Source organism: Saccopteryx bilineata, chromosome 10, assembly GCF_036850765.1.
Source record: "Saccopteryx bilineata isolate mSacBil1 chromosome 10, mSacBil1_pri_phased_curated, whole genome shotgun sequence".
NCBI lineage: Eukaryota > Metazoa > Chordata > Mammalia > Chiroptera > Emballonuridae > Saccopteryx > Saccopteryx bilineata.
The window spans coordinates 51,438,004-51,463,876 of NC_089499.1; the positions used below are offsets into that span (position 1 = coordinate 51,438,004).

A 25,873-nucleotide genomic window follows, 5' to 3' on the forward strand; every position below is an offset into this window, starting at 1 on the left:
GAAAGGAAGGAGACACAACAAAATATTAAAACTAAATCAATGATTAAAGAGTTGGAGGAAAACATATCAGTTACAGAAAAAAGAATTGGTATTTTTCCTATTCCCGTTCTCAGGAAGATTCTTAAATTATTACTTTGGTTTTAAATGGATTGAAAATTTTAAACTCTAATGGAACTCTCAAATCCTTTCCAAGCATAAATCTACAGATAAAAACCCCCAAATCTGCCAAAAAACAAAAACCAACCAACCCAACCAAAAAAAAAAAATGTCTTTATGATCTAGTTTCCAGATGCTGATATCCATAAATGGGCAGAAGGTTATAAATTCTCATCTCCCTAACAATGAAATGCAAACCAACTAGCACTGAAAATTCCCAGGAAAGCAAGGTTTCTTCTTAGTCCTGAAGCAGCCATTGCCTAAGTGCAGTTCCCTGCAGCCAACAGCATTAATGGACGCTGCACTGCTGTCCTTCCCTGGAGACAGCAGCCAGCACTACTCAAGCTTCTCACGTAGCAACCAGAGCTCCAGAGCCAGCAGCTGCTGCTGCCTTGTATATTCACCCCTGTGATCCAACCCAAAGGAACAACCTTCTCCTTACCCCACCCCCACTCCTTACACACTTTTTTTTTTTTACCAATGCCCCATGCCAGAAAAGCTGGAATTAAGCTTTTAGAAAGAAACAATCCTAAGGTCACCGTTTTAGTTTTAAACTGAAGGCTTTTGATTAGAAAAATCAGTATTTACCAAATTCCAGATATCCATTTTAATTAAGGCAGCAATTAGGAGTGAGGATTAAGTTTTAGTCTTTAAAAGGCCAATTTTCCAAACACTCTCCTTACAGTCAAATTTAAATTTGCAGCTAGGGACAGCCTTGTGTCATACCCTACTAAAGGAAATAATTCATTTTTGTATCTTAACGACAGTCTGAGTAAACCTTAAAGACTCTAATCCCCTAACGGGACAGAATTTTTGGCTATAGAAGAAAACAAATGATCCTCCTGAGAAAACTGGAAGAAATCCAATAAAAAAATTTTCCTGTGTCCTCCAAGAGGCCCAGAAACCTCTGACTATGTGAATATTCTCTGCTTTAGTCCTAGCTCAGATTCCACACACCTCAAATTACAACTTATAACTGTTTTTCTGAGTGACCTAAAAGCATTAATGATATAAAATTAACCACTAAGAAATTTTCCCAAATAGGGGGTACACAAACATTCTCCTGAAAAGCTCATAATGCTCAACTCAGCTGGGTCCTCCCCAATTACAAGTAAAACTATTTAACATCTGCCCTACAAAAAATGTAAATATGACCTTGGTTACAAATAAGTCATTTAAAAGCAACTTTAGTCAAGTGATGAAAGAAATTAGCAGAGAACCTGGGGATTCTTTTTGTACTAAGAGCACAGGAAAAGGAAGAAATGAACTAAAGTACAGACAAAGCCCAATGGAACCCAGGGATCTGGGCACGAAACGAGTTACTGGTGAACACATTGCACAAGTAACATGAGAAAGCAGAAAATGCAGGTCATACATGCACCCCTGACCCAGACCAGCAGAGCTGACTGCAGCATCAGTATCCAAGGGAAAGGCCAGTTATTTCTAAGAAGTGAGACAAGCCAAAAAGCTCTATAGAATAAATTAGCATAGAGGGGGCTTTCCCAACAGTTAAACTTTCCCTCTCACGCGATTCACTTACTTAAAAACCAGAGCTTTTTCTCACCGCCATGTACTTCGCATCCCTAGTACACGCAGAGGGAATGGGGATTCATAAAGGGTAAATTTTTCTGCCTTTAAAGACATCCCCAAATGATCGCTCTCCACGCCCAAGGCTGGGAGAAAGCACAATCTGGCTCAACTCCAAGCTGGAACCCTACAAATTCAATAGGACTATTTCAGAGATACTGGGGCAAATGCCACTGAGAACCCAAGAATGTGAAGTGGGGGTGGCGAAGGTAACGTCTAGTGTGGGAAAGGAAGCAATCATCTCAGAGGGAGACTCAAGAACGAGAGGGAAGGCGTCCAGGAACACTATTTAGAGGAGATAAAAGGCCCCCAGAACGATCAGAGTTGTCACCAGGCCGCGCGAAAGGGGTTTTGGGGTAGGCGGGGGTTTGGAGAGGGGAAAAAAGTATGCCTGTGTATTTGAAGAGGACAGTAAAGAGGCTTACCCTCAAATCAAAGGTAAACGTGGAGTAGGCAGGTCCCAGGAAAAGGTGTGAAGAGACGTTGGGGGAGGGGAAGCGTCCTGACCCAGGAAAGACATGAAAAGGATAGTGGGGTCAACTAGATTACGAAGAGCCCACTCTCCCTGGGAAAAGGGATGCAACGGTGTATCAGGGGTAATGAGGGGAATGAGAAGGAGCAACATTTTCCTGCTAAGAGCCTGGAGAGGGCCAGGCCCACGTCCCGAGAGCGAGCGCGGGTAGACGGAGGAGGTGACCCTTCCTTTCCCGGAGGCCGGGTCATTGAAGTAGGTCCCTCTCTTCTATCGGACCCTTACCTTGTATCAGGCGCTGCCGGGGCCTGGGCCCGGGCTGCGGCGCACGGCACACCCGGGAGGCAGCAGGACTCGAGTTAGGCCCAACACGGCGCCACGGCGTTTCCTGGCCGGGAATGGCCCGTGCCTGTGAGTGGGGGTGGGGGCAGAAAGGCGGAGCGAGCAAAGGCAGGGTGGGGGAAGGGCCGGGGGAGATGGTGGGGGCGGCACTACAATGTTGGCGGACTGGCGGGACTGGGGCTGCGTGAGTCTCTGAGAGCAAGCGGGCGGCGGCCGCCCCTCCCCCGGCGGCGGCGGCGGCGGCGGCAGCAGGAGCAGCTCACTCAGCCGCTGCCCGAGCGGAAACGCCACTGACCGCACGGGGATTACCAGCGCCGGCGCCAGGGGCACCTGGGACACGCCCCCTCCCGCCATGCCATTGGCCTCTCCGCCCACCGCCCCACAGCCATTGGCCAACTCGCCGCCAATCAGCGGAAGCCGCCGGGGCCGTCTAGAGAAGAGGCTGTGCTCTGGCCCTCGGCTCCTCAGAGAGCCTCGGCTAGGTAGGGGAACGGAACTTTGGTGGGAGGGAGGCCCGCGGACACGGCGGGGGAAATGGGTGGCTGAGGTGGTCTGACCGCTACTTGAGGGTTGCCTTCTCCCGCGGGAAGTCGGGAGTATAACGTTTATTACTCTGGAAACAAAACAGGAGGTCTGAGGCAAGAGAGGATTCGATCTGCCCGGCGGCAACCAGAGGGGGAGGGAGGAACGGAAAAGGCTCGATACTGGACGGAGCCATTGCTACTGCAAAGGGAGGAGCGCTTCCGGCTCAGCCCTTTTCACTAATTGGCCGCTTCTGCTCCCGCCGTGTGTGAAAACACAAATGGCGTGTTCTGGTTGGAGTGAAGGGCTTGTCAGTTACAGGCTCGGGAGTGCGCAGCCTCTTTGGGAATCTCGCATTGCTCCCTGGGTTGGTTGGGTAGGTAGGTGGGGAGAATTGGATCAACGGGCGCGGTTGGCCTCCTGCGGCGTGTATGCGGTGGGCGGGGAGGAGGGTCAGTGAAAGTGGCTCCTGCGCGGGCGTCTCGCCAGCTTCCCATTCGGGGGAGTCGGTTTACCCGCCGCCAGCAGGACTTCGGTATCTGATTGGTTGGTGAATCCGGGGGAACGGCCCCTTGCTATTGGCTCGGGTCCCAAATGCGCGAAACCATTGCGCGGCTCGGCGGGGTGACAGGGAGGCGGTCGTTGGTACATTCCTCATCTAGGCTCCGCGCCGCAGTGTCTGGCCCCGCGCCCCTGCGCAACGTGGCAGGAAGCGCGCGCTGGAGGTGGGGGCGGGCTGCCCGGCGGAGGCTTCTGGGTGGTGGCGACCTGGCTCCGCCCCGGGTGCCCGCCGCCTGAAAAGAAATACAAGTCCGATCTGCTTACCCATGGGGGTGGGGAAAGGAGCGGGGGTCAATTCCGCTGGTTTGTGGGTGGGAGGTGCATGTTCTTCGAAAATGGATGCGAGGAGCTGCAGTGGAGGAGGCGGAGAGAAGGCCGCACCCTTATAGGCAGGGGGAGGGGAGTGCCGCAATACCTTTATGGGAGTTCTCTGTTGCCTCCTGTTTCTTAAGGACCGCCCTGGGTCTAGAAGAATCTCTCCCTCCCCCGCGATCTCCTCCATGTCGAGTCGCTCCTTCTAGATTATGGGCGTGATTCTTTTGCCAGTCTTAACCTGGTGGTGCCAGGGCGTTCACCTACAGGGGTTTGAGCAGGTGTAAGAATTTGAGGGTGAGCCCAATTTCTCTGTCTTCCCACTGACTTGAGTTTGTGTCACAAAGTAATTATATAATAGGAGTGGAGGAAGGAAATGGAGTCCAGGCATTCACCTGGAGCTGATTTTATACAGCAGGATTGTGAGTTGTTAGTACTTAAAATGCTTTTGTAGCTTTCTTCCTGGAGATAAAGTGAGAGAGATGTCAGACTTGAGTTTTATACTACGTGTGAGACCCTTAATAAACCACTGTGATATACATAGTATCTCAGATTAAATCTTAAAGGTTTTAGGCCCCCTTCCTTGTATCCCCAGGATCAGTTACCCTAGCAACTCTCACTCATACTATGAGTCCATTTTCTGTTGTACTTGCTCATCCAGTCCCCAGACATGCCGGTGGCTTTCTCCTGCTGTTTTTGGTAGCCTTGTGCGTTGTGCAACCAGACAGATTGGGTCCATCACCTACCTAATCTGAGCAGAAGACTCAATCGAACTGATACTTCCTTTTTCCTCATCTGAGGTGCTACTCCTGACCCTTTTCGCAGTACAGGTGACCTTGGCGACTTCTTTACTGAGAATTAGACACAAAGTTTAGCAACATCTTCCTGTTACCTTCTTTGAATAACCTCTCAGTCCATCCCATTATTTCTGTTCTCATCAGTTAGTAACTGAGTCCAGTTGCTGTAATGCTAATAGTTTCAGTGTCTCTGCCTCCGGTATCCTTTACTGATCAACTTACATGTTGCCAGAACACTTGTCCTAACAGAGCATGAAAATGACTAATGCAACTCCTTTACTGGCTCCTAACTTACAGGATGAATTCCATCATCAGTAATGTGATATATAAGGTTTCTCAATGGGCTAACCTCATCTGTTCTTACCAGCTTTTCATTTGCTGCAAATTTCCACACATACACACCGCCACTGTATGTTCAAGTCACACTGAATTATTTTCTGTTTACCCAAATCGGTGATGTACATAGATAAACCACTTTGTAAGGAGCTTCCTACTGGAATGCTACCGTTGCTGCTCTTTACCCTTCAACCCTTAAGATGCATTTATCATCTCTGTGATCTGTTCTATAAAAAAGTTAGCAGGGCTTTCTCCTGATCTCATAAAAAGCATGTTGAATCATAGCTTTTCTCAGGTTGTTGTCATTGCTTGTTTAAATTCTCTTTAACTATTGTTAAATACAGGCTCTTGTTGAGTCTTGTATCACTAAACTCCTAGTGTATTTCTTGTGTAGCCAATCCTAAGTAAAATGGAGTGAATAACATGTAGATGTCTTTGTAAGGTTTGATTCTTGGTCTTTTAAACCAGGGGTCCCCAAACTTTTTACACAGGGGGCCAGTTCACTGTCCCTCAGACCATTGGAGGGCCAGACTATAAAAAAAACTATGAACAAATCCCTATGCACACTGCACAGATCTTATTTTAAAGTAAAAAAAAACAAAATGGAAACAAATACAATATTTAAAATAAAGAACAAGTAAATTTAAATCAACCAACTGACCAGTATTTCAATGGGAACTATGCTCCTCTCACTGACCACCAATGAAAGAGGTGCCCCTTCCAAAAGTGCGGCGGGGGCCGGATAATGGCCTCAGGGGCCGTATGTGGCCCGCGGGCCGTAGTTTGGGGACCCCTGTTTTAAACAGTTCTTTATTTGCTTACTGGTGTCCAAATTAGCACTATCCAATAGGACCATTTTCAGTAATGGAAATATTCTCTGTGCTATCCAATAAGGTAGCCATTAACCATATATTAATATTGAGCACTGGAAATGTGGCTAGTGTGAGTCAATAACTAAATTTTTAATTGTATGTGGTTTAAATGGTCACTTTGGGCAGTGTAGCTGTAGCCACAAACCTGTAGTGTGGATTGCAGAATACTTAATATGGATGTTGATAATTTTCCCTTCATACTTAGTAGTAAGGATATGAAAGTCGGACCTCCCTGGTCCAGTTATGTTTTTTTCCTTGCTTGTTTTATTTTACCTGTTTCTGTACTTAAACTGAACGTAGCTGTGAACTAAATCCAACAAGGCCTTATTAAAGACAAATATTGGACAGTAGTGTGTTGAGGAAGCAAGTATTGACTGGTTTGGGTTTCAAAAGAGAACGCATAATGAATTTTAGGAAAATAAGATTTCATGAAACCAACTATAAATTTCAGTCTCCCAAGTTTTCATTTTTGGAAAAACTTCCATCAGAGGAGGCCCTAAGTAATCTTAAGTTATAGGAAACCGTAACAAAGTTAAGTTTTCATCTTGATGAAGTATAAATCAGTAGCTATACGGTATTTTAATACTCAAATGCTTTTTGATTTATAGTTAATGTAGTATCTGGCTGATTTCAATTATTTTTAAAAGATGTTTTCTTAAAAGTTTTCTCTAAAGCCTGACCAGCCAGTGATGCACTGGATAGAGCGTTGGACTGGGACGGAGAAGACCTAGGTTCGAAACCCCATCACCAGCTTGAGCACTTCTCATCTGGCTTGAGCATAAGGGTCACTGGCTCAGTTGTAGGCCCCTGGTTGAGGCACATAGACAAAATAATCAATGAACAACTAAGGTGCCACAGGGAAGAATTGATGCTTCTTCATCTCTCTTCTTCCTGTCTCTCTTAAAAAAACAATCAAGTTTTCTCTAAAATGTGAGGCCCTTAGGATAGGGGTCTTCAAACCTTTAGTGCACACAACTGACTTGTTTTGTAATGCAGATGTCCAGTCCCACACCCAGAGATTCCAATCATTTGAGGGGGAGGACTTTAGAATTCTGTTCTTTTTCAAGTTCCTATTTGCTTCAAGATGTTGGCAGCCCAGGAACCACACTGCAGAAATAGCCTGGGGCAGTGGTACCCCTATCTATCTGACAAAAATGATTGCAACTTGAGAAACACCTCTCTGATCCACTTTGTGCCCTCTAAATTATCCCTAATTTTTCTTCAACAGAGCCGTTTTTTGTTTTTTCCTTCCAAAAAACTGGATGGGAAAGGCAGAGAGTAGTGATTGTTAATAGTTTTGGGAACTTGCAGATCAGATTGTTTTTCTTTTAAAAGGGATATTAAAATGTTCCAAATATTGTTTTTTGAAATTGAAAGTTTCCCTTTTTTTTTCTGGTTTCCCACTAAATGCATTCCTCAAGGATACAGATTTTTTTCATTTCCCTGTGCCTGACCATAGAATTGGGTACTCAGTAAATGTTGGTTTTATTGATTTATTTGTGACATTATTTTTCAAATAGTTTTAAGTCCACAAAACACAGAAACAAGGCTCCTTTTATGGAGAGACTTTAAAATATTTTTATTTATTTATTTATTTATTCATTTGAGAGAGGGAGAGAGACAGAGAGAGAAGAGAGAGACAGGGGGGAGGAGCTGGAAGCATCAACTCCCACATGTGCCTTGACCAGGCAAGCCCAGGGTTTCAAACCGGCGACCTCAGCATTTCCAGGTCAACGCTTTATCCACTGCGCCACCACAGGTCAGGCTATGGAGAGACTTTAGGGTCATACTTAACTTAAGTCTCCTAATAATCTGTTCATAAAGGAAACTGTTGCCTCATGGTCCAAATACATCTGTCTACAATTCAGCCTTTCCTTGAGTTTCCTATACGAACCACTGCATTTACCTTCTTCCTTTGCTTCCTTGGGTTTTATAATTTTTTAATAAACCAGCAACCTGTCTCCTTTTGAAGTAGAGCCATAAGATTTGTTCTAGGATAAAAATTAAGTATATTGTAGCACTTGTACTTGCTTGAGAGTGTTGAAGGTTTTGTAAGGGCTCCTAATTTTTTTTAGATTTGCAAAATTTGAGCTAGGCAATGTTGTTTTCATATACATATATTTTATAATGCATGGAGGAGGTTTCGCACAATTACAGTTTGCAACTATTAATCCAGAATATGATAGGAATCAGCATCACAAGGTTAAGACTGGTTTGACTGTTTTATACCAGTCTTAATTATAGAGCACCTTGTTAGGTTATATTCAGGAGTCTGGTACTCACTTTGCAGGCTGAGAATTCTTGATTTTGTTAGTGAGAAACTGGATTGTTACAGAACTGTTATTTGTAGCATTGAATCAAATATTTAGGTTTACTTTATCGAGGCTAGTGTTAAACCTGATGAATTATTCCTGGTGTCATGATGTATATGATCTACCAGAAAGTTCTGTCCGTTTTTGGAATAAAACAAAATACAAATTTTTCTTACCGTCAATAAATTTTATTAAATAATATAATTGCCATTATTATTAATGACTTCTTGCCAGCATGAGGGCAATTTGTATATCCCATTTTTGAAAAATGTTTTATCTTTTGATGCGAAAAATTGAGCCAGTGCTTGTTTGATATCTTCTTCATTTTTTAATTTTTTGCCCTTCAAAAAATTTTGTAAGGACAAAAACAAGTGATAGTCGGAGGGTGCTAAGTCTGGGGAATATGGTGGATGCGACAGAATTTCCCAGCCTAGTTCTGCAATTTTTTGACGAGTCCCCAAAGCAGCATGTGGCCTGGCATTATCATGATGCAGTATGATGTTCTTCCTATTGAACATCGCCGGCCTCTTTTCTTGGACTGCTGTTTTTAAATTATCCAGTTGCTGACAATACTCCAAATTGAGTTTTTCGTTCAGTTTTAAAAGCTCATAATGTATTGGTCCTCAAATGTCCCCCCATATTCACAACATTCTCTTATTCAGAGTCAAATTTGGTTTAGAGGTGGAAGGGCTAGGTTTTCTGGGTTCACAATATGCCCTTTTCCTTACAATGTTTTCGTAGGTAATCCACTTTTCATCCCCAGTTATCATCCAGTTCAAGAAGGGCTTGATTTTGTTCTGAGCAAGCAGAGATGTGCATGTGACGACTCAATCATCCAAATTCTTCTGACTTCATTCATGTGGTACCCATCTTGAATATTTCCACACCAATCCTATCTTCCGAATATGGTCCGAAATGGTTTGCTGAGCTGAATTAAGCCTTTCTGCGATCTCCGATGTTGTCAGAAAAGGATCTTGCTCCAACATGGTCTTAACAACATCGTCATCGATCAAGGATGGTCGCCCAGAACGTGGCTTATCAGAAAGGTTGAAATCACCTGTTTCGAATTTTTCGAACCATCTTTTGCATGTCCTATCAGAAACTGTACCTTCACCAAACACTTTCAATAAATTTCTACATGCTTCTGTAGCATTTCTTCCTTGTTGAAATTCGTAAAAATTACAGTGGTATAAATGAACTTTATCAGTAGCCATGGGTACACTATCACTTCACACATAAGACTAACGTGAATCAACTTTGTTTTAGTTAATTTGCTACGTCAGTATGTATACATTAAGTGATAAAAATAGAGAGGCACACATGGCCAAATAAACGTGCTTACGTGTCGAAACTTGTTGGGATAGAAACAGACAGAACTTTCCAGTAGACCTGATATACCTTCACAGTAACTAGAGAGACTATTTCTGCCTCTGATTATATCTCAAAAGTCATGGTTACATGTAATCCAACTTGCCAGCTTTTTCCCTAGAATTCAGTCATCAATGACTTTTAGTTGGCCCTGATTAATCACCATTTGTTTTCTAGGTTTTGTTTTTTTAAAAACATGTTTAAGATTGACTTTTCCTGCTGACAACAGTAACATTTTCAGATTATGTTTATAGAATTGGTTTTTTCACCAGCTAACTCATCCCCACCTCATGAGTTCTCATCAACTCAGTCACCATTTCTCACAAGCTTTCCTCTTTACTCTTTGGTTAAAATCTCATCCCATACTTATAATAATGGCAACATGTTCAAGTGCATACTAGAGGCAAAAACTAGTGGAAACAGGTTGAAGAAAAATAATTATTGAGTACCAGTTATTTTACCAGATAGTATGTCTAATTCTTTGCCATGGTAATATGTTCCTGATACATAACCTAGAATTACAAAGTTGGAAACTAATGGTTGAAAAGCTTTTCTGTAGACATACCAACAAATGAAGGGCCAGAGGCACACTTTGGTCTGAATTACATAAATTAGTCTTCCTTACCAACTTATGATATTGCCTCTGATGGAAACATTCTTTTAAGAAATTTAATCTGGCAGCAGGATTAGGATGGATTGTAGGGATGGAAAAACTTGAAGGCATAGAGACCACTTAAGAGTTTCTTTCACAGTAGTCCAGATGTGAAGTGATAAGGTCTGGTATAGTGATGGCAATCAAAATGGAAAAGACTTTAAAGGACTCAATAACTGACTGAACAAAAGTCACTGAGAGGGAGAACAGTCTTAACACAAAACTTGTCCAGGAAGCCTTCCTTGATTCTTTCAACTCTACTACACTGGGTCCCCTGCATGAATGTTTCATAGCAGCTTTCACAGTATCATATTAAATTAGTAATTGGGTGGTCCCTCCCCCACTTTTTTAGGTTGCTTTTTGAGGGCAGGACCATACTTGTTTTATGGCTGTTTTCCTGCTACCTAAGCATAGGGAGGTCTTTGAGGTCAAACTGTTATTATACTGAGCTGTTACCTTCTCACAAGTGTGGAAAGGCTACATGATGTGTGATAAGATCATCACTGATGTTAATTGGTGCTGTATATTGAATTTTTTAGAATTTCCAAAGATGGTAGATTTTCTTTGGTTTGGGTTTTTTTTTTTGTATTTTTCTGAAGTTGGAAACGGGGAGACAGACAGACTCCCACATGCGCCCCACCGGGATCCACCCAGCCCACCCACCAGGGGGCGATGCTCTGCCCATCTGGGGGGGTCGCTCTGTTGCAAGCAGAGCGATTCTAGCGCCTGAGGCAGAGGCCACAGAGCCATCCTCAGCGCGCTGGCCAACTTTGCTCCAATGGAGCCTTGGCTGAGGGAGGGGGAGGGGTGGAGAAGCAGATGGGCGCTTCTCCTGTGTGCCCTGGCCGGGAATCGAACCCAGGACTCCCGCACGTCAGGCCGACGCTCTACCACTGAGCCAACCGGCCAGGGCCAAGATGGTAGGTTTTATTGGTAGAAATTAACTCACTTTGTATGGTACACCTTCTATAATCCCAGCAACCCTCAATATTATGCAATTGTTAATATAAAATCTTGTTTTCTTTGTGCCCAAGTGTAAGCATAAGTACATCCTGTTTTGTTATGTAATAATACTTTAACTTTTGGCTCAAAACTTCTAAATTTTGGCCCTGGCCGGTTGGCTCAGTGGTGGAGCGTCGGCCTGGCGTGCGGGAGTCCCGAGTTCCATTCCTGGCCAGGGCACACAGGAGAAGCACCCATCTGCTTCTCCACCCCTACCCCTCTCCTTCCTCTCTGTCTCTCTCTTTCCCTCCCGCAGCCAAGGCTCCATTGGAGCAAAGTTTGCCCGGGTGCTGAGGATGGCTCTGTGGCCTCTGCCTCAGGCGCTAGAATGGCTCTGATTGCGGCAGAGCAACGCCCCAGATGGGCAGAGCATCGCCCCCTGGTGTGTATGCCGGGTGGATCCTGGTCAGGAGCATGCAGGCGTCAGTCTGACTGCTTCCCCATTTCCAACTTAAGAAAAATACAAAAAAAAACACCCAAAACTTCTAAATTTTGCAAATTTTAGAATTTAATAACATCAAGTAAACCAATTTTTACTATTCTTATTTAGAATGGATTGTTGGCTTTAAAATTATAAGATTACTTTTTCAACCCACAGCTTATGTCAAAAATGCTAAGAAATGAATTTAAGATATTGCAGGGTTCTCTTATAGGAAGAATCAACTTCAGAGCAACTATAAAAAAAGCTACTGAAATAATTACTATATAATATTGGTTGGAGACTCATATACAACAACTGAGAAACTTGACAAAAAGCCATATACATTTTGACACTTCTGAATGCTGGATGTAAAGTACAAAATCATGGTAGTGCCATTTTTTGACAATACAGTAACTTTTCCTATTATCAATAAAAATTTGTGTGCAGATATGAAATCTGTAAAATCTGTGTTAATACCTTTGTAGAAGTGGCCTTATGCCTTAGAAAAGGATGAATCTATACACGTGACTGGGCTTGTTTTGCTCGTACAAGGTGGGGCAAAAGTAGGTTTACAGTTGTTCATATGGAAAGTAATACAAGAATAAACTTTGCTGTACTCACAACTATTGAATATAAACCTACTTTTCCTCACCCTGTATTTGTGCAGCAACAGCATCAAAAGTCAAAGACTTAAAGTGGAAACTTTGGCAACAAAACACATCCTGAAGTAGTTAAAATGTTGACCAACTTTTTAAAATCTCATGGTTTATCCTGATATTTTCACTAATGGTAAAGAGTGAAGGTGGGTAAAACTGCTGGCATCTTGGCATAAGTAAAGACTGGCACCAGAGTGTAGTAGTAGTCATTCTTCCCTGCCATACATTTCAGTTTGCTTTGGGGGGGGGGGTATTTTCATGTCCTTGTGAAAACAATATTTTGTATCTGGATCCTGAGTACATAATTTTAATTTTAATATGAATGATGAAATGGAAAATTTGCATATAGTACTTATGCTACATGCTAAAGTACAATGGTTTCAAGACCAAGCACTTACACAGTTGCGTTGCAAGCTGCATTAGGTACTATTTTCTTGGAATACCATTTTTACTTGGAAAGAATGATACATAGTCAATTTTGGTTGTTAGTTGGCTATTTGGCTGACCTTTTTTTTTTAAACATGGGAAGTGAGCCTTTCAAAGGAAACAACTGCTATTGTCAATGATAAAATTCAAACTGAAGTGAGAATTAGAATTTTGGTTAAACTATCTACTGTCAAAAAGAGCTTGACATCTTTCCAATACTTAGTATTTTTTATGAGATAGTGATTTTAATATGATTTTTAGATATTATATAATGAACTGGGTCAACATTTCAGAGTTATACATACTACTAAGTGAACCAATATTTTCCAAATGACCAGTACATGAAATAACAGAAGAACTGCAAATAACATATTTCAAGCAATTTGTGGAAAGCTAAAAATCCAGCTGCCTTCTATTAAGGCAGACATTTGAGAACTGAATTACAAAAAGATTAAAATAACCCACTGTTACTCCATGAAATGTTAATGTATTTGTTACTAATTCAATATTTTGTCTTAGTATCTATTGTAAAATAATGGTAAACAAAAGTATTTGGGACACTTGGTTTTTAAGGGGTCCTGAGTCCAAAGAGTTTGAGAAACAGCTGCTCTAGCACAATGTAAACACACAGATGCCTGTTGAATAATTGGTATGTCAGGACACAGCAGATATTTAGTGAAGAACGTATGTCCATGTTGAGGTTGAGGAGGGACACACAAGGATATCTGTAGGGGTCAGTTGGAAATTTAGACTTTGGTCTTGAGAAAAAAAAAATACCATTTTCCAGTGAGATTTGCTTTTTATCATTGGATATATGGATATGTATATATATCCTTGAATAGTTACAATTTCACAACTGATTAGCAAACATGCTAGCTTTGGTGCAAAAGTATGAGGGTAACAGTAGGACTCTTCAAACAATTATACACTGGTATTTTCACAATGTACACATTAAAAATTTATGGTGCAGTGGTCAGTAAACTCATTAGTCAACAGAGCCAAATATCAACAGTACAGTGATGGAAATTTCTTTTGAGAGCCAAATTTTTTAAACTTAAACTATGTAAGTAGGTATATTCCCTATCAAGGTAGCGCCTGCATGTGGAAGAGCCGCATGTGGCTCGTGAGCCACAGTTTGCCGACCAGGGGTATAGGAGATTTATATATGTTGCATTTTGAAAAAAATGTACAAAGATATTATAATTAAATGTGATTATTTTCTTCTCACAGAATTTTAAAACTTACCAACCATATTCCCACTGAAACTCCCACATAACACCTCATCTGAAACTTTTGGAAAAGGCTATGTTGAGAATAAGGATGTTTTACTTTTTCTGTGCCTGTCTTACTAACATACGACTCACAAAAATTAGAGGATATTTCAAAATGAATATGAAGCTATAAAATATCCCCTTTTTTTGTGAGCAGTATAGTAAGTCCTTGTAGGTTTTATAGTGCTTTATTTTACTCTAGGTCAGGGGCCCCCAAACTTTTTACACAGGGGGCCAGTTCACTGTCCCTCAGACCGTTGGAGGGCCAGACTATAAAAAAAACTTAACAAATCCCTATGCACACTGCACATATCTTAAAGTAAAAAAAAAAAAAAAGGTAACAAATACAATATTTAAAATAAAGAACAAGTAAATTTACTTTTTTTTTTTTTTTTTTTTTTTTTTTTCATTTTTCTGAAGCTGGAAACAGGGAGAGACAGTCAGACAGACTCCCGCATGCGCCTGACCGGGATCCACCCGGCACGCCCACCAGGGGCGACGCTCTGCCCACCAGGGGGCGATGCTCTGCCCATCCTGGGCGTCGTCATGTTGCGACCAGAGCCACTCTAGCGCCTGAGGCAGAGGCCACAGAGCCATGCCCAGCGCCCGGGCCATCTTTGCTCCAATGGAGCCTTGGCTGCGGGAGGGGAAGAGAGAGACAGAGAGGAAAGCGCGGCGGAGGGGTGGAGAAGCAAATGGGCGCTTCTCCTGTGTGCCCTGGCCGGGAATCAAACCCAGGTCCTCCGCACGCTAGGCCGACACTACTGCTGAGCCAACCAGCCAGGGCAAGAACAAGTAAATTTAAATCAACAAACTGACCAATATTTCAATGGGAACTATGCTCCTCTCACTAACCACCAATGAAAGAATGCAGCAGGAGCTGGATAAATGGCCTCAGTGGGCCGCAGTTTAGGGACCCCTGCTCTAGGTATTCTACAGGCCTTTTAAAATACCTCCCTGTTGCCTGACCTGTGGTGGCGCAGTGGATAGAGTGTCAACCTGGAATGTTGAGGTTGCCAGTTTGGGGCCCTGGGCTTGCCTGGTCAAGGCACATGTGGGAGTTGATGCTTCCTGCTCCTCCCCCTTTGTGTCTCTCTTCTCTCTCTCTCTCTCTCTCTCCTCTCAAATGAATAAATAAAATCTAAAAAAAAATAAAATAAATAAAAATAAAATACTTCTTTGTTTTCAGTCCTCAGTTTAATCTTTTGGTTCTTGCAGTGGAGATCTGAGCTATGTTGATTTGACACTGATATGCCAGAATATACAGTTTCGGCTATTTCCAGAAAGTGTACCAATTTAAAAGTGTTTACCAAATGTTTCCCTTTCTCACCACTAGTACATTATCTGTTTCTGGGAGATAACTATCTTCCTTTTATTTAATTTATAAAATGTGTCTCAGTGTTTATGTTGTTTTTTTCCCCTCTAAAATATATTGACTCTCCTCCCAGTAACCATGTCTGGATCATAACTCACTCACTCTGTGTTCAGTTAAGATTACCTTTGCATCTTTTCATATTCCCTTGGTGTAGGAGGCCCACTTCAGAGGTTAAAAACCAAGGTCACAGAACAAGTTAGGTGGCAGTATCATACATAAATAACTCAACCCCAGCTCTTCTGAATCCTGATAGCCCATTTCCTGTTCCTGTCACCAGATTACAAAACATATCAGGGAGAAAAGACTTCAAATTATTGTAGACAATGCTCTCTACATATTTGCATCATCTTAAATCAATCTGGTCATGTTTTTACAGTGGTATTTAATGAAACTACAGTTGTGATGGATAAGGCACAAATTTGATATACTTAAAACCTAAGCCAATATGCAAAAATACTAAATGTCTAATGTGGAAGGTATTATGCTGAACTTGGTAAACAGTGGTATAAATGTATGTTGTTTCTTATACTTTCCATTTCTATGGATTATACTAACCAGTACTTAAGAGGTTTAAATTGTTTTTGTCAGAGGTGAAAAGTTGTTTTATGTTGAACCACAGTGCAACTACATTCTGATGACAGTAAAAATTCCAGGCTAGGATATAAAACACTCATTCTCAAGTGTGAGGTAGTATACTAGAGAAAACCAGACTAGGAATGTTGGCTGTGCTGGTAAAGTCAATGTTATTCTTTCAAAGAAAAGTATGTACTGTGTCTTTTTATATTTTTCTGAAGTAAGAAGCAGGGAGGCAGAGACAGATTCTCACATGCACCCGACCAGGGTCCAAATGGCAACCCACCAGGAGGCGATGCTCTGTTGTGGCCAGAGCCATTCTAGCGCCTGAAGCAGAGACCGTGGAACCATCCTCAGCGCCCGCGCCAATTTTGCTGCAATGGAGCCTTGGCTGTGGGAGGGGAAGAGAGAGAGAGAAAGGAGAGGGGAAGGGTGGAGAAGCTGATGGGCATTTCTGTGTGCCCTGACCAGGAATCAAACCCAGGGCATCCAGACCAGGCCGACGCTCTACTGCTGAGCCAACTGGCCAGGTTGTCATACTGTATCCTTTTATTTGAAATGACATTGAAAATCTAGGCTGTGCAGCCAGAAACTACAAAATGAACTCTGAATACTATAAAGAATTCCACATAAAATCCCAAGTACTCTGTTCTGGGGAAGCAACATTTTTCACAAGAACTGAATGTTGAGGTCATTTAATTTTCTACTATCTATGGAAGGCCTTTTTGCAACTGGAAAAGTATCTAAATATGAATAGTGACTCAAAAGAAAACCAAACTTAGATGAAATTTTTAATTTAAAGATACATCAGTCCTTTTAAGAAATCAAAAACATTTTTGACAGTTTTGTTTTTTAAAAGCAACACTGCTTTTGTTCACTGAAAAAAAAATAAAAGTTCTTTAAATTTGACTTGGTTCCATAGTTCATTTACCAATGTATTTGCTGCTATTTACAAATTAAAATGTATTTTTGTAATTTCTTTGCTAAATCCTAGTCCTTGATTCTATGTACTAACCTGAATTAACAGATGCATATTTTAACTTTTAAGGCAGGTGGTAAACTTTCCTATAAGTCTTGTGTGACTTCATCTTGTCATGGGGAATACTATTTCACAAAATATAATGCTTCCATTTTTTAAGGTTGAGGTAAACAGCTTCAACAACTGACTAGCAAAGCTACATATGCAATATCTTGTTGCCTAAGATGCTATGGTTATGTTCTCTGCTTTTCCACGAGGCCAGAGTGGCTAACAATGAAAAATAGGAACTGGTATGAAGCCTGAAAATATAATGTTCTAAACCCAAACCCCAGAGTATTTTAGTAAGCTTAGCATCTTTAAAGCAGCATAAGAAAAGTACCAGTTCCCCAGCTACCTCTACACAACAGCTCCAAAGAAAAGTTCTGTCATATAAGACTTTCAATTTGACAACTTTACATTTACACCTTTTGCTAACCATGGTGAAGAACTTTAGACCAATTTAAACAGTGCAACATGCACTTTTGTTAATATTGTTTTTCTCTCTCAGCAAGTTCATGCTGGCATGTCCTGTGTTGGGAAGCACAAATACTATTAATCTTCATTCTTTGCATTACCAAGGAGTTCCTTTCTCCATCATTTTCTGAAGGATGAACGAAAGCTTGAGGTGTGCGTTTCAGAAGGTAAACTGCAGCATGAAGACCACCTATGTTCACCCAGACAGTATGCACCTTCCGCCATAAATGTCCCATTCCAGATAATGCCTGTGTATACATAAAAGGTATAAGAGTATTTAGATTCTATGACCTACCTGCTTCTAGATGAATCAGGCTTAGTTATCAATAAGAAACTAGGGGAAGGGAGCACAAATCTTGCTCAAACCAATATCCCTGAGACTACTTAAAAAGATCCTAAGCCTGGCCTTTGGTGGTGCAGTGGATAGAGCATTGACCTGGAACACTGAGGTTGCCAGTTCAAAACCTTGGGGCTTGCCTGGTCAAGGCACATATGGGAGTTAATGCTTCTTGCTTCTTCCCTCTTCTCTCCTTTCTCTTAAAAAAGGAAAAACATCCTAGAGTTGCCACAAGCTGTTTTGTTACTGTATAGCACCTTGATAAAGCATTTCTTGTCCTGAGTAAGTAGTGCAGCTCGTCCTGTCCCTGGTCTACAGACACGGCTCATCTCCATTAGGCAAGCTGGGTAAAGGTTCCAGTTTCTTTTCTTGGAGCCCATCCTATAAAAAAAGGTCCAATAAGTCAAAGTGTTGCAAAATATAGCTAGGACTATGTGAGAAGTTACTAAAAACTCAAAATCCTAGGGTATGAAAAGTAGCTGTCTTTTAGAAGCTTTGCCATTATATGTCAATGAAATGGAGTGATTAGATTTAGTAAATTGTATGGAATTTTGAACTGGATAAATCAGTTAAACTGGCAACTTACGTATATAAATTGTCCTCTTAAGTATATAAATTGTCCTCTCAATGAGCATTAGCAGTCAAATTATAGAAACCAAATCAGTGATTAAAAATCACTTACTGAGAAACAATCAAATCTTTCTCAACCATCATGTAATTCAACAATGGACTAGAAAGTGGACGTCACGATTAAAATGTTAATACACGTACATTCTTCAGTTTTCAGAAGAAAAAGGGTGAATCCATAGTCTTATAATTTTTTTTTTTTTTTTTTTGTATTTTTCTGAAGCTGGAAACGGGGAGAGACAGTCAGACAGACTCCCGCATGCGCCCAACCGGGATCCACCTGGCACGCCCACCAGGAGGCGACGCTCTGCCCACCAGGGGGCGGTGCTCTGCCCCTCTGGGGCGTCGCTCTGCCGCCACCAGAGCCACTCTAGCGCCTGGGGCAGAAGCCAAGGAGCCATCCCCAGCGCCCGGGCCATCTTTGCTCCAGTGGAGCCTCGCTGCGGGAGGGGAAGAGAGAGACAGAGAGGAAGGAGAGGGGGAGGGGTGGAGAGGCAGATGGGCGCCTCTCCTGTGTACCCTGTCCAGGAATTGAACCCAGGACCTCTGCACGCCAGGCCGACGCTCTACCGCTGGGCCAACCGGCCAGGGCCAGAAATCTTTCATTCCTTTTAGCACTGTCAGCAGAGTAATTTTTCACTTAAGAATTATAAGATTATGGGCCCTGGCCGGTTGGCTCAGCGGTAGAGCATCGGCCTGGCGTGCCAGGGACCCGGGTTCAATTCCTGGCCAGGGTACACAGGAGAGGCGCCCATCTGCCTCTCCACCCCTCCCCCTCTCCTTCCTCTCTGTCTCTCTCTTCCCCTCCCGCAGCCAAGGCTCCATTGGAGCAAAGATGCCCCAGAGCATCGCCCCCTGGCGGGCAGAGCCTCGCCCCTGGTGGGCGTGCCGGGTGGATCCCGGTCGGGCGCATGCGGGAGTCTGTCTGACTGTCTCTCCCCCTTTCCAGCTTCAGAAAAATACAAAAAAAAAAAAAAGGGGAAAGATTTCTGACAAAATGCAACAGGTTTAGAAATGTGGGCACTAATATAACAAGTGAAGGTAAAACTCAGTTTTAAAAGAACTAAGTCCTACCTTTTTCCAAATGGCATGTCTGTTACAATAACATCCACGGAGCCAGTTCTCAATGGCAGACTGCAGCTATCCCACTGAATAGTATCTATAGGCAAGCCCCAAGACAGTTCGCTGTGAGAACAAAGGAAAGGTGTTTCAACATAATTCTTAAGTATGAAAGAAAGAAAAATTCCTAAAGAGCCTGTTCTAAAGTACAAAATGCTACTAAAATATGTTGATATTGATAATAGCAATAAGAATGTGGAAAGTATAGGATTGTAAGATAAAAACTTAAAATGACCAAATCCATAAGACAAAAATTTTCTTAAATTGTCAGGACTGGCTCTCAAAAGATTACATCTGCTTCATTTATGATTTAAGAAAAAGGAAAATGGATTAAAGAGAAAAGATTGAAACACAACTGCAATAAACAACTTTGAAAACTGCAGAGACAGTAAATTCTTTAACTGATGGTGTAAAAACTGATGCAATAGAACAACAGTTAAAGGAATAAAGGGTCGAGGCGACACATCTGAAGAATCAAGTTTAGCAAATCTGTAGTGATAACAGAAGACTTAAAAATGTAAAGTTAGTAAATATAGAGGTACTTTAGGATTAAAAAAACCCCAAATATATGTACCATACTATTAATAAGCTAAGAAAATTAAGACAAAGAAACAGATGACAACCTGAGTCCATGTAAACAACAAAATAGATGATGAGACAATAAAAACATGATTTAAATCTCATTAAGGTAAAGCTATTGGTTTAAGAAATAAAATACAACATGCAATAATACATAAGCTGGCCCTGGCCGATTGGCTCAGCGGTAGAGCGTCGGCCTGGTGTGCAGGAGTCCCAGGTTCGATTCCTGGCCAGGGCACACAGGAGAAGCGCCCATCTGCTTCTCCACCCTCCCCCTCTCCTTCCTCTCTGTCTCTCTCTTCCCCTCCCGCAGCCAAGGCTCCATTGGAGCAAAGATGGCCCGGGCGCTGGGGATGGCTCTGTGGCCTCTGCCTCAGGTGCTAGAGTGGCTCTGGATGTAGCAGAGCAACGCCCCAGAGGGGTAGAACATCGCCCCCTGGTGGGCATGCCGGGTGGATCCCGGGCGGGCGCATGCGGGAGTCTGACTGCCTCCCGGTTTCCAGCTTCGGAAAAATGAAAAAAAAAAATACAAAAAAAAAATAATACATAAGCTAAGACTAAAAACAAATCAAAGGTAAGCAGAAATGAAGGGTTATACTACTGAATTTGATGAAGAATTTTAAAAAATGCACTGAAGGCTATATCATATAATGGAGTGGGGGGATCACAGATACTGAAAATAAGTTTTACAATCACAAGCACCATTAGCTGCAACAAGACAACATATGTCAAATAATATTAAAGACCTAGGTAAGATTGATAGAAATACACTGCTCACAAAAATTAGGGGATATTTTATCGCTTCATATTCATTTTTAAAATATCTTCTAATTTTCGTAAGCAGTATAATACAGATTGGATAGTGAAGGTGCAGAGGGTCTAGTCTTAAAAACAACAAAATATTCAGAAAGTAGAAAACTAATGTTTTAAAATGTCTATCAAGTTTCAATAAAGCCTGGTCATATTAAAAAAATAAAGGCCTGGCCATGTACTAAGCCTCAAAAAAATCTCATGAAACAAAATATGCCATAAAAATTCATCATAATAAAATATAAATTAACAAAAATAGCTTGATCAGGCATTGGTGCAGTAGATTGAGCGCTGGCTTGAGTGCAGACTCATCCAGCTTGAGTGCAGGCTCGCCTCAAGTGTGGATGATCCCATGGTCGCTGGCTTGAGCAAGGGGTCACTGGCTCGGCTGGAGCCCTCCAGTCAAGGCACATATGAGATATCAATGAACAATTAAGGTGCAGCAACAAAGAATTAATGTTTCTTATCCCCCTTCCTCTCTGTCGGTCCCTGTCTGTCTCTTACTAAAATATATATGTAAATAAAGTATACAATATTCTTTAACTATATGGGGAAAAAGGAAAAGGAAGACGGGGAAATAAAAGGAAGATAAAAATGGTTGCATTATGGTGGGGAAATTACAGTTAAAATATTTTTAAAATAGAAATAATTTTCTTTTTTTTTAATTTATTCGTTTTAGAGAGGAGAGGGAGAGACAGAGAGAGAGAGAGAAGGGGGGGAGGAGTTGGAAGCATCAACTCCCGTATGTGCCTTGACCAGGCAAGCCCAGGATTTCGAACTGGCGACCTCAGCATTTCCAGGTCGACCCTTTATCCACTGCGCCACCACAGGTCAGGCTAAGAAATAATTTTCAATCTTAAAATTTACATGGAGTCTCAATATATTCATTTTGGTTAAATGATCTCACAATGCACTGGGGTTATCAAACATAAAGTCAATATTTAAGCCTGAGATGCTACAGAAACTTGAAAAATTTTACCCTTCTTTAATCTGGCTCTTGGTCAGTAAAGATGAGATGTTATTTGTTGCTCTATTCACAGCCAATGGGTTATTATCACCAGCAATATGAAAACAGTTAGACCATTCAGTAGCCCCCTAAAAGACAAAAGTGTATGTTGAAACAGAAGTAGCAAACTGCAAAAAAAAATAAAGAAAAATTTATTTCAGTTGATTGTCAATAAATAAGACATCCAATCCACTAGTGCAATGTTTTTCTAAAATGACAAAATAATGCATGCTGTCAATTTTGCTATTTCCCCCTGCCATGAAAGGCCCTCCTGTTCTTTCTCTGCTTGCTGAATTCCTACTGTCTTTCAAGATCTAGCTGTGTGACATAAACCTCAAGTCTCCAAGCTGCCTCATTTGCCCCTCCCCAAAGCACCTTACACATCTCTCTCACTGTACTCCTTTTTTACAAATTTTATCCGCCTCTCAACGAATCTGGGAACACAGGTCTGGTATTTTACTCTATCCCTCACCCAGCAGTATCTGGCACATAGGGTGATGTATTGTAAAAAGGTACAGGGGATGTGGAAGAGACCTTGGAGAGTCTGATGAAAGCCTCTCAGGTCCTGATTTCCGATTCCCTGACATGTTTTTCTTCAACATCTATTTAGATTTTCAGTCTCTAAAAGAAATGGATTTTGTAATACTTCCAAGTTTTGCTTTTTTTTTTTTTTAGTTTTGCATTTTTTATAAGACAAAAATTAAAAATTTTTTTTATATTTATATTTTAGATTTATATTTATTCATTTTAGAGAGGGGAGACAGAGAAAGGGGGAGGAGCAGGAAGCATCAACTCCCATATGTACCTTGCCCAGGCAAACCCAGGGTTTTGAACCAGCACCTCAGTGTTCTAGATCAATGCTTTATCCACTGTGCCACCACAGGTCAGGCAATATTTCCAAGTTGTTTTGTATTTTTTTAAGTTTTTTCTGAAGCGAAGGAGGTATAGAGACAGACTCCCACATGCGCCCGACCAGGATCCACCTGGTACACCCACTAATGCTCTGCCCATCTAGGGGTGATGCTCCTTGCAATCAGAGCCATTCTAGCGCCTGAGGTGGAGGTCATGGAGCCATCCTCGGTGCCCGGGCCAACTTTGCTCCAGTGGAGCCTTGGCTGCAGGAGGGGAAGAGAGAGAGAGAGAGAGAGAGAGAGAGAGAGGGAGAAAGGGAAAGGTGGAGAAGCAGATGGGCACTTCTCTTCATGTGCCCTGGCTGGGAATTGAACCCGGGAGTTCCACATGCTGGGCTGACGCTCTGCTGCTGAGCCAACCGGCCAGGGCCTACAATTACTCTTGACAAGTGAATTTTCTCTGTGCGAGTCTCTAACCAGAGTAAATTTCTCTAGCTGACCTGAGCAGAAAACAGTAGTTATTTACTACTATGACTTCCTTCTGGAATTTCAACTCCCAGATGACAGATGTCACTTTCTAATTGCAGTATGGATAATTTTTCCTTTTTGTGGGTTGCTTTAGACTTACTTATCTGTCCAGTTTTTGCCCACTCACAGAATCTATGGTAGCAATTTTCAACCTTTTCATCTCATGACATGCATTAAACTAAAAAAAAATTTTTTTAAATTAAGTGAGAGGCAGGGAGCAGAGGAACAGACTCCCACATGTGCCAGGATGGGGATCCACCCAGCAAGCCCCTATGGGGGCGTGTATTTGTGTGTGCCCGCGTTTAGCGCCTGAGGCAAAGCCATGGAGCCATCCTAAGTGCCTGGGGCCAACTTACTCAAACCAACCAAGACATGGCTGCAGGAGAAGAAGAGAGAGAGAGGGAAAGGGGGGGGGGGGAGAAAGGGGGAGAATGGTTGCTTCTGTGTGCCCTGACCAGAAATCAAACCCAGGACTTCCACATGCCAGGCTGCTCTAGCACTGAGGCGCTAGGGAAAATAAAATTCTGTAACATACACAAAATACAATTTTTTGCCAATCTGACCAAAAAAGGGTATACTTTAGATTGATTTATTAAAAGTAATAATAATAGTAATTACCTACCCTTTTTGCTCCAAAGTGACTTTTAAAAAAAATCAGATAGCTATACTTGTATATAGATTTCTGGCAACAAGAATTAACCAATCAGATGCAACCTTATTATGCAACGTGACCAATAAGATGCAACTCTATTACATGACCTATATATTTATGCTTTAAGACAGGGCATTCACACTGAACAGCTACTGTCATATTTGCTGTTGTAATTTTTTAAAAATTTAATTTAGTTTTAGTGAGAGAGGAAGGATGAAGTATCAACTCATAGTTGCTTCATTTTAGTTGTTCTTTGTCCTATGTGCCTGTACTAAGCAAGCCCAGAGATTTGCACCAGCAACTTCGGCATTCCAGGTAGACACTCCATCCACTGCACCACCACAGGTCAGGTAGCTTGTTGTCTTTCTTAAATTTGACAATCTAAGGGAAAAGAGTTCAGTGCCCCTGACTAAATAGGTATTGAGAATTTTAAGAATTATTGTGGCCTGACCAGGCGGTGGCGTAGTGGATAGAATGTCAGACTGGGATGCCGAGGACCCAGGTTCGAGACCCCAAGGTCGCCAACTTGAGCATGGGCTCATCTGGTTTGAGCAAAAGCTCACCAGCTTGGACCCAGGGTCACTGGCTCCAGCAAGGAGTTACTCAGTCTGCTGAAGGCCTGCGGTCAAGGCACATATGAGAAAGCAATCAATGAACAACTAAGGTGTTGCAATGCACAATGAAAAACTAATGATTGATGCTTCTCATCTCTCTGTTCCTGTCTGTCTGTCCCTGTCTATCCCTCTCTCTGACTCTCTCTCGTCTCTGTAAAAAAAATAACAAAAAATAAAAATTTAAAAAAAAATTAAAAAAAAAGAATTATTGTGGCATATTGGTTGAAAATTGGTGATCTATGGTATCTCCCATTGGCTTTAGATGTATTATATGTAAGAACTTACTATGTTTCACAAATTTTACTGGGAGTGACCTCTTCCAAATTATTTATAAAAGTATAAGTAATCTTGATTCAAGGAGACACCTGTTAAAATGTTCTTGATTTAAAAAATGCATTTCTATTTCTTGCTTTGCTTTAGGCAATTTTTTTTGTTTGTTTTCATTTTTATATTTTTAAATTTTTTTTACAGAGACAGAGAGAGTCAAATAGAGGGATAGATAGGGACAGACAGACAGGAACAGAGAGAGATGAGAAGCATCAATCATTAGTTTTTTGTTGCAACACCTTAATTGTTATTTGATTGCTTTCTCATATGTGCCTTGACCGTGGGCCTTCAGCAGACCGAGTAACCCCTTGCTCGAGCCAGCGACCTTGGGTCCAAGCTGGTGAGCTTTGCTCAAACCAGATGAGCCCACACTCAAGCTGGCGACCTCAGGGTCTCGAACCTGGGTCTTCCACATCCCAGTCTGACGCTCCATCCACTGCGCCACCACCGGTCAGGCGCTTTAGGCAATTTTTGAGTCCTTTCAATGTCATAGTAATTTTGAAAACTAGTTAAGAACATTTGGTATGTGACCTTATTAGACTTCTTTTAAAAAATCTAAATATTGTCCTAGGTTTCCCTCCTTTACAACTATACTTACTCCAAGAACCTAAGTGGATTAAGGAACATAATCACTTTGTAAAGATGAATTCCTTTCTCCAGTTAATGCTCAGGCCTTCAATTATCATTTTCATTCACGTCTGCCTGCTTGTCTATCATTAAAATGGAATTCACCCGTTTGTAATTCTCAGCTTCTATAATCCACTAAATAAATATAATTTACAATCTACCTACTTTTTCTAAAATTTTTTTTTTCTTTTTAGAGAGAAAAAAAAGGGACGGAGAAGATAAACATCAATTTGTTGTTCTACTTATTTATGCATTCATTGGCTGATTCTTATATAAGGTCTACCGGAAAGT

At 41.8% G+C, this 25,873-nt stretch overlaps 2 protein-coding genes and 1 non-coding gene across 10 annotated transcripts in view; all 3 read right to left on the reverse strand.

Annotated features, from left to right (window-relative positions):
- Positions 1 to 2,847, reverse strand: part of SETD5 (SET domain containing 5) — a 99,948-nt gene extending 97,101 nt beyond the window's left edge. For 2 of the 4 annotated variants that reach the window (XM_066245679.1, XM_066245675.1), the window contains exon 1: positions 2,501 to 2,847. The gene's annotated coding sequence lies outside the window, so the exon portion shown is untranslated. The remainder of the gene's footprint in view (positions 1 to 2,500) is intronic. The other 2 variants (XM_066245682.1, XM_066245680.1) reach the window with 1 other exon arrangement.
- An 8,279-nt stretch (positions 2,848 to 11,126) lies between these two features.
- TRNAV-GAC (transfer RNA valine (anticodon GAC)) lies at positions 11,127 to 11,202 on the reverse strand. The gene has a single exon. It is a non-coding gene; the product is annotated as a tRNA-Val (tRNA).
- Positions 11,203 to 14,679: 3,477 nt separating this feature from the next.
- The window catches only part of THUMPD3 (THUMP domain containing 3), a 28,943-nt gene continuing 17,749 nt past the window's right edge, over positions 14,680 to 25,873 (reverse strand). For 3 of the 5 annotated variants that reach the window (XM_066244930.1, XM_066244927.1, XM_066244929.1), the window contains exons 7-11: positions 21,957 to 22,072; positions 19,544 to 19,654; positions 18,100 to 18,223; positions 17,607 to 17,753; positions 14,685 to 16,404 (exon numbers count right to left, since the gene is read on the reverse strand). In XM_066244930.1, the coding sequence (XP_066101027.1) occupies positions 16,219 to 16,404; positions 17,607 to 17,753; positions 18,100 to 18,223; positions 19,544 to 19,654; positions 21,957 to 22,072 (684 nt within the window). In that variant the 3' untranslated portion in view covers positions 14,685 to 16,218. Of the gene's footprint in view, positions 16,405 to 16,791; positions 17,754 to 18,099; positions 18,224 to 19,543; positions 19,655 to 21,956; positions 22,073 to 25,873 lie in introns of those variants that run through there. The other 2 variants (XM_066244932.1, XM_066244931.1) reach the window with 2 other exon arrangements.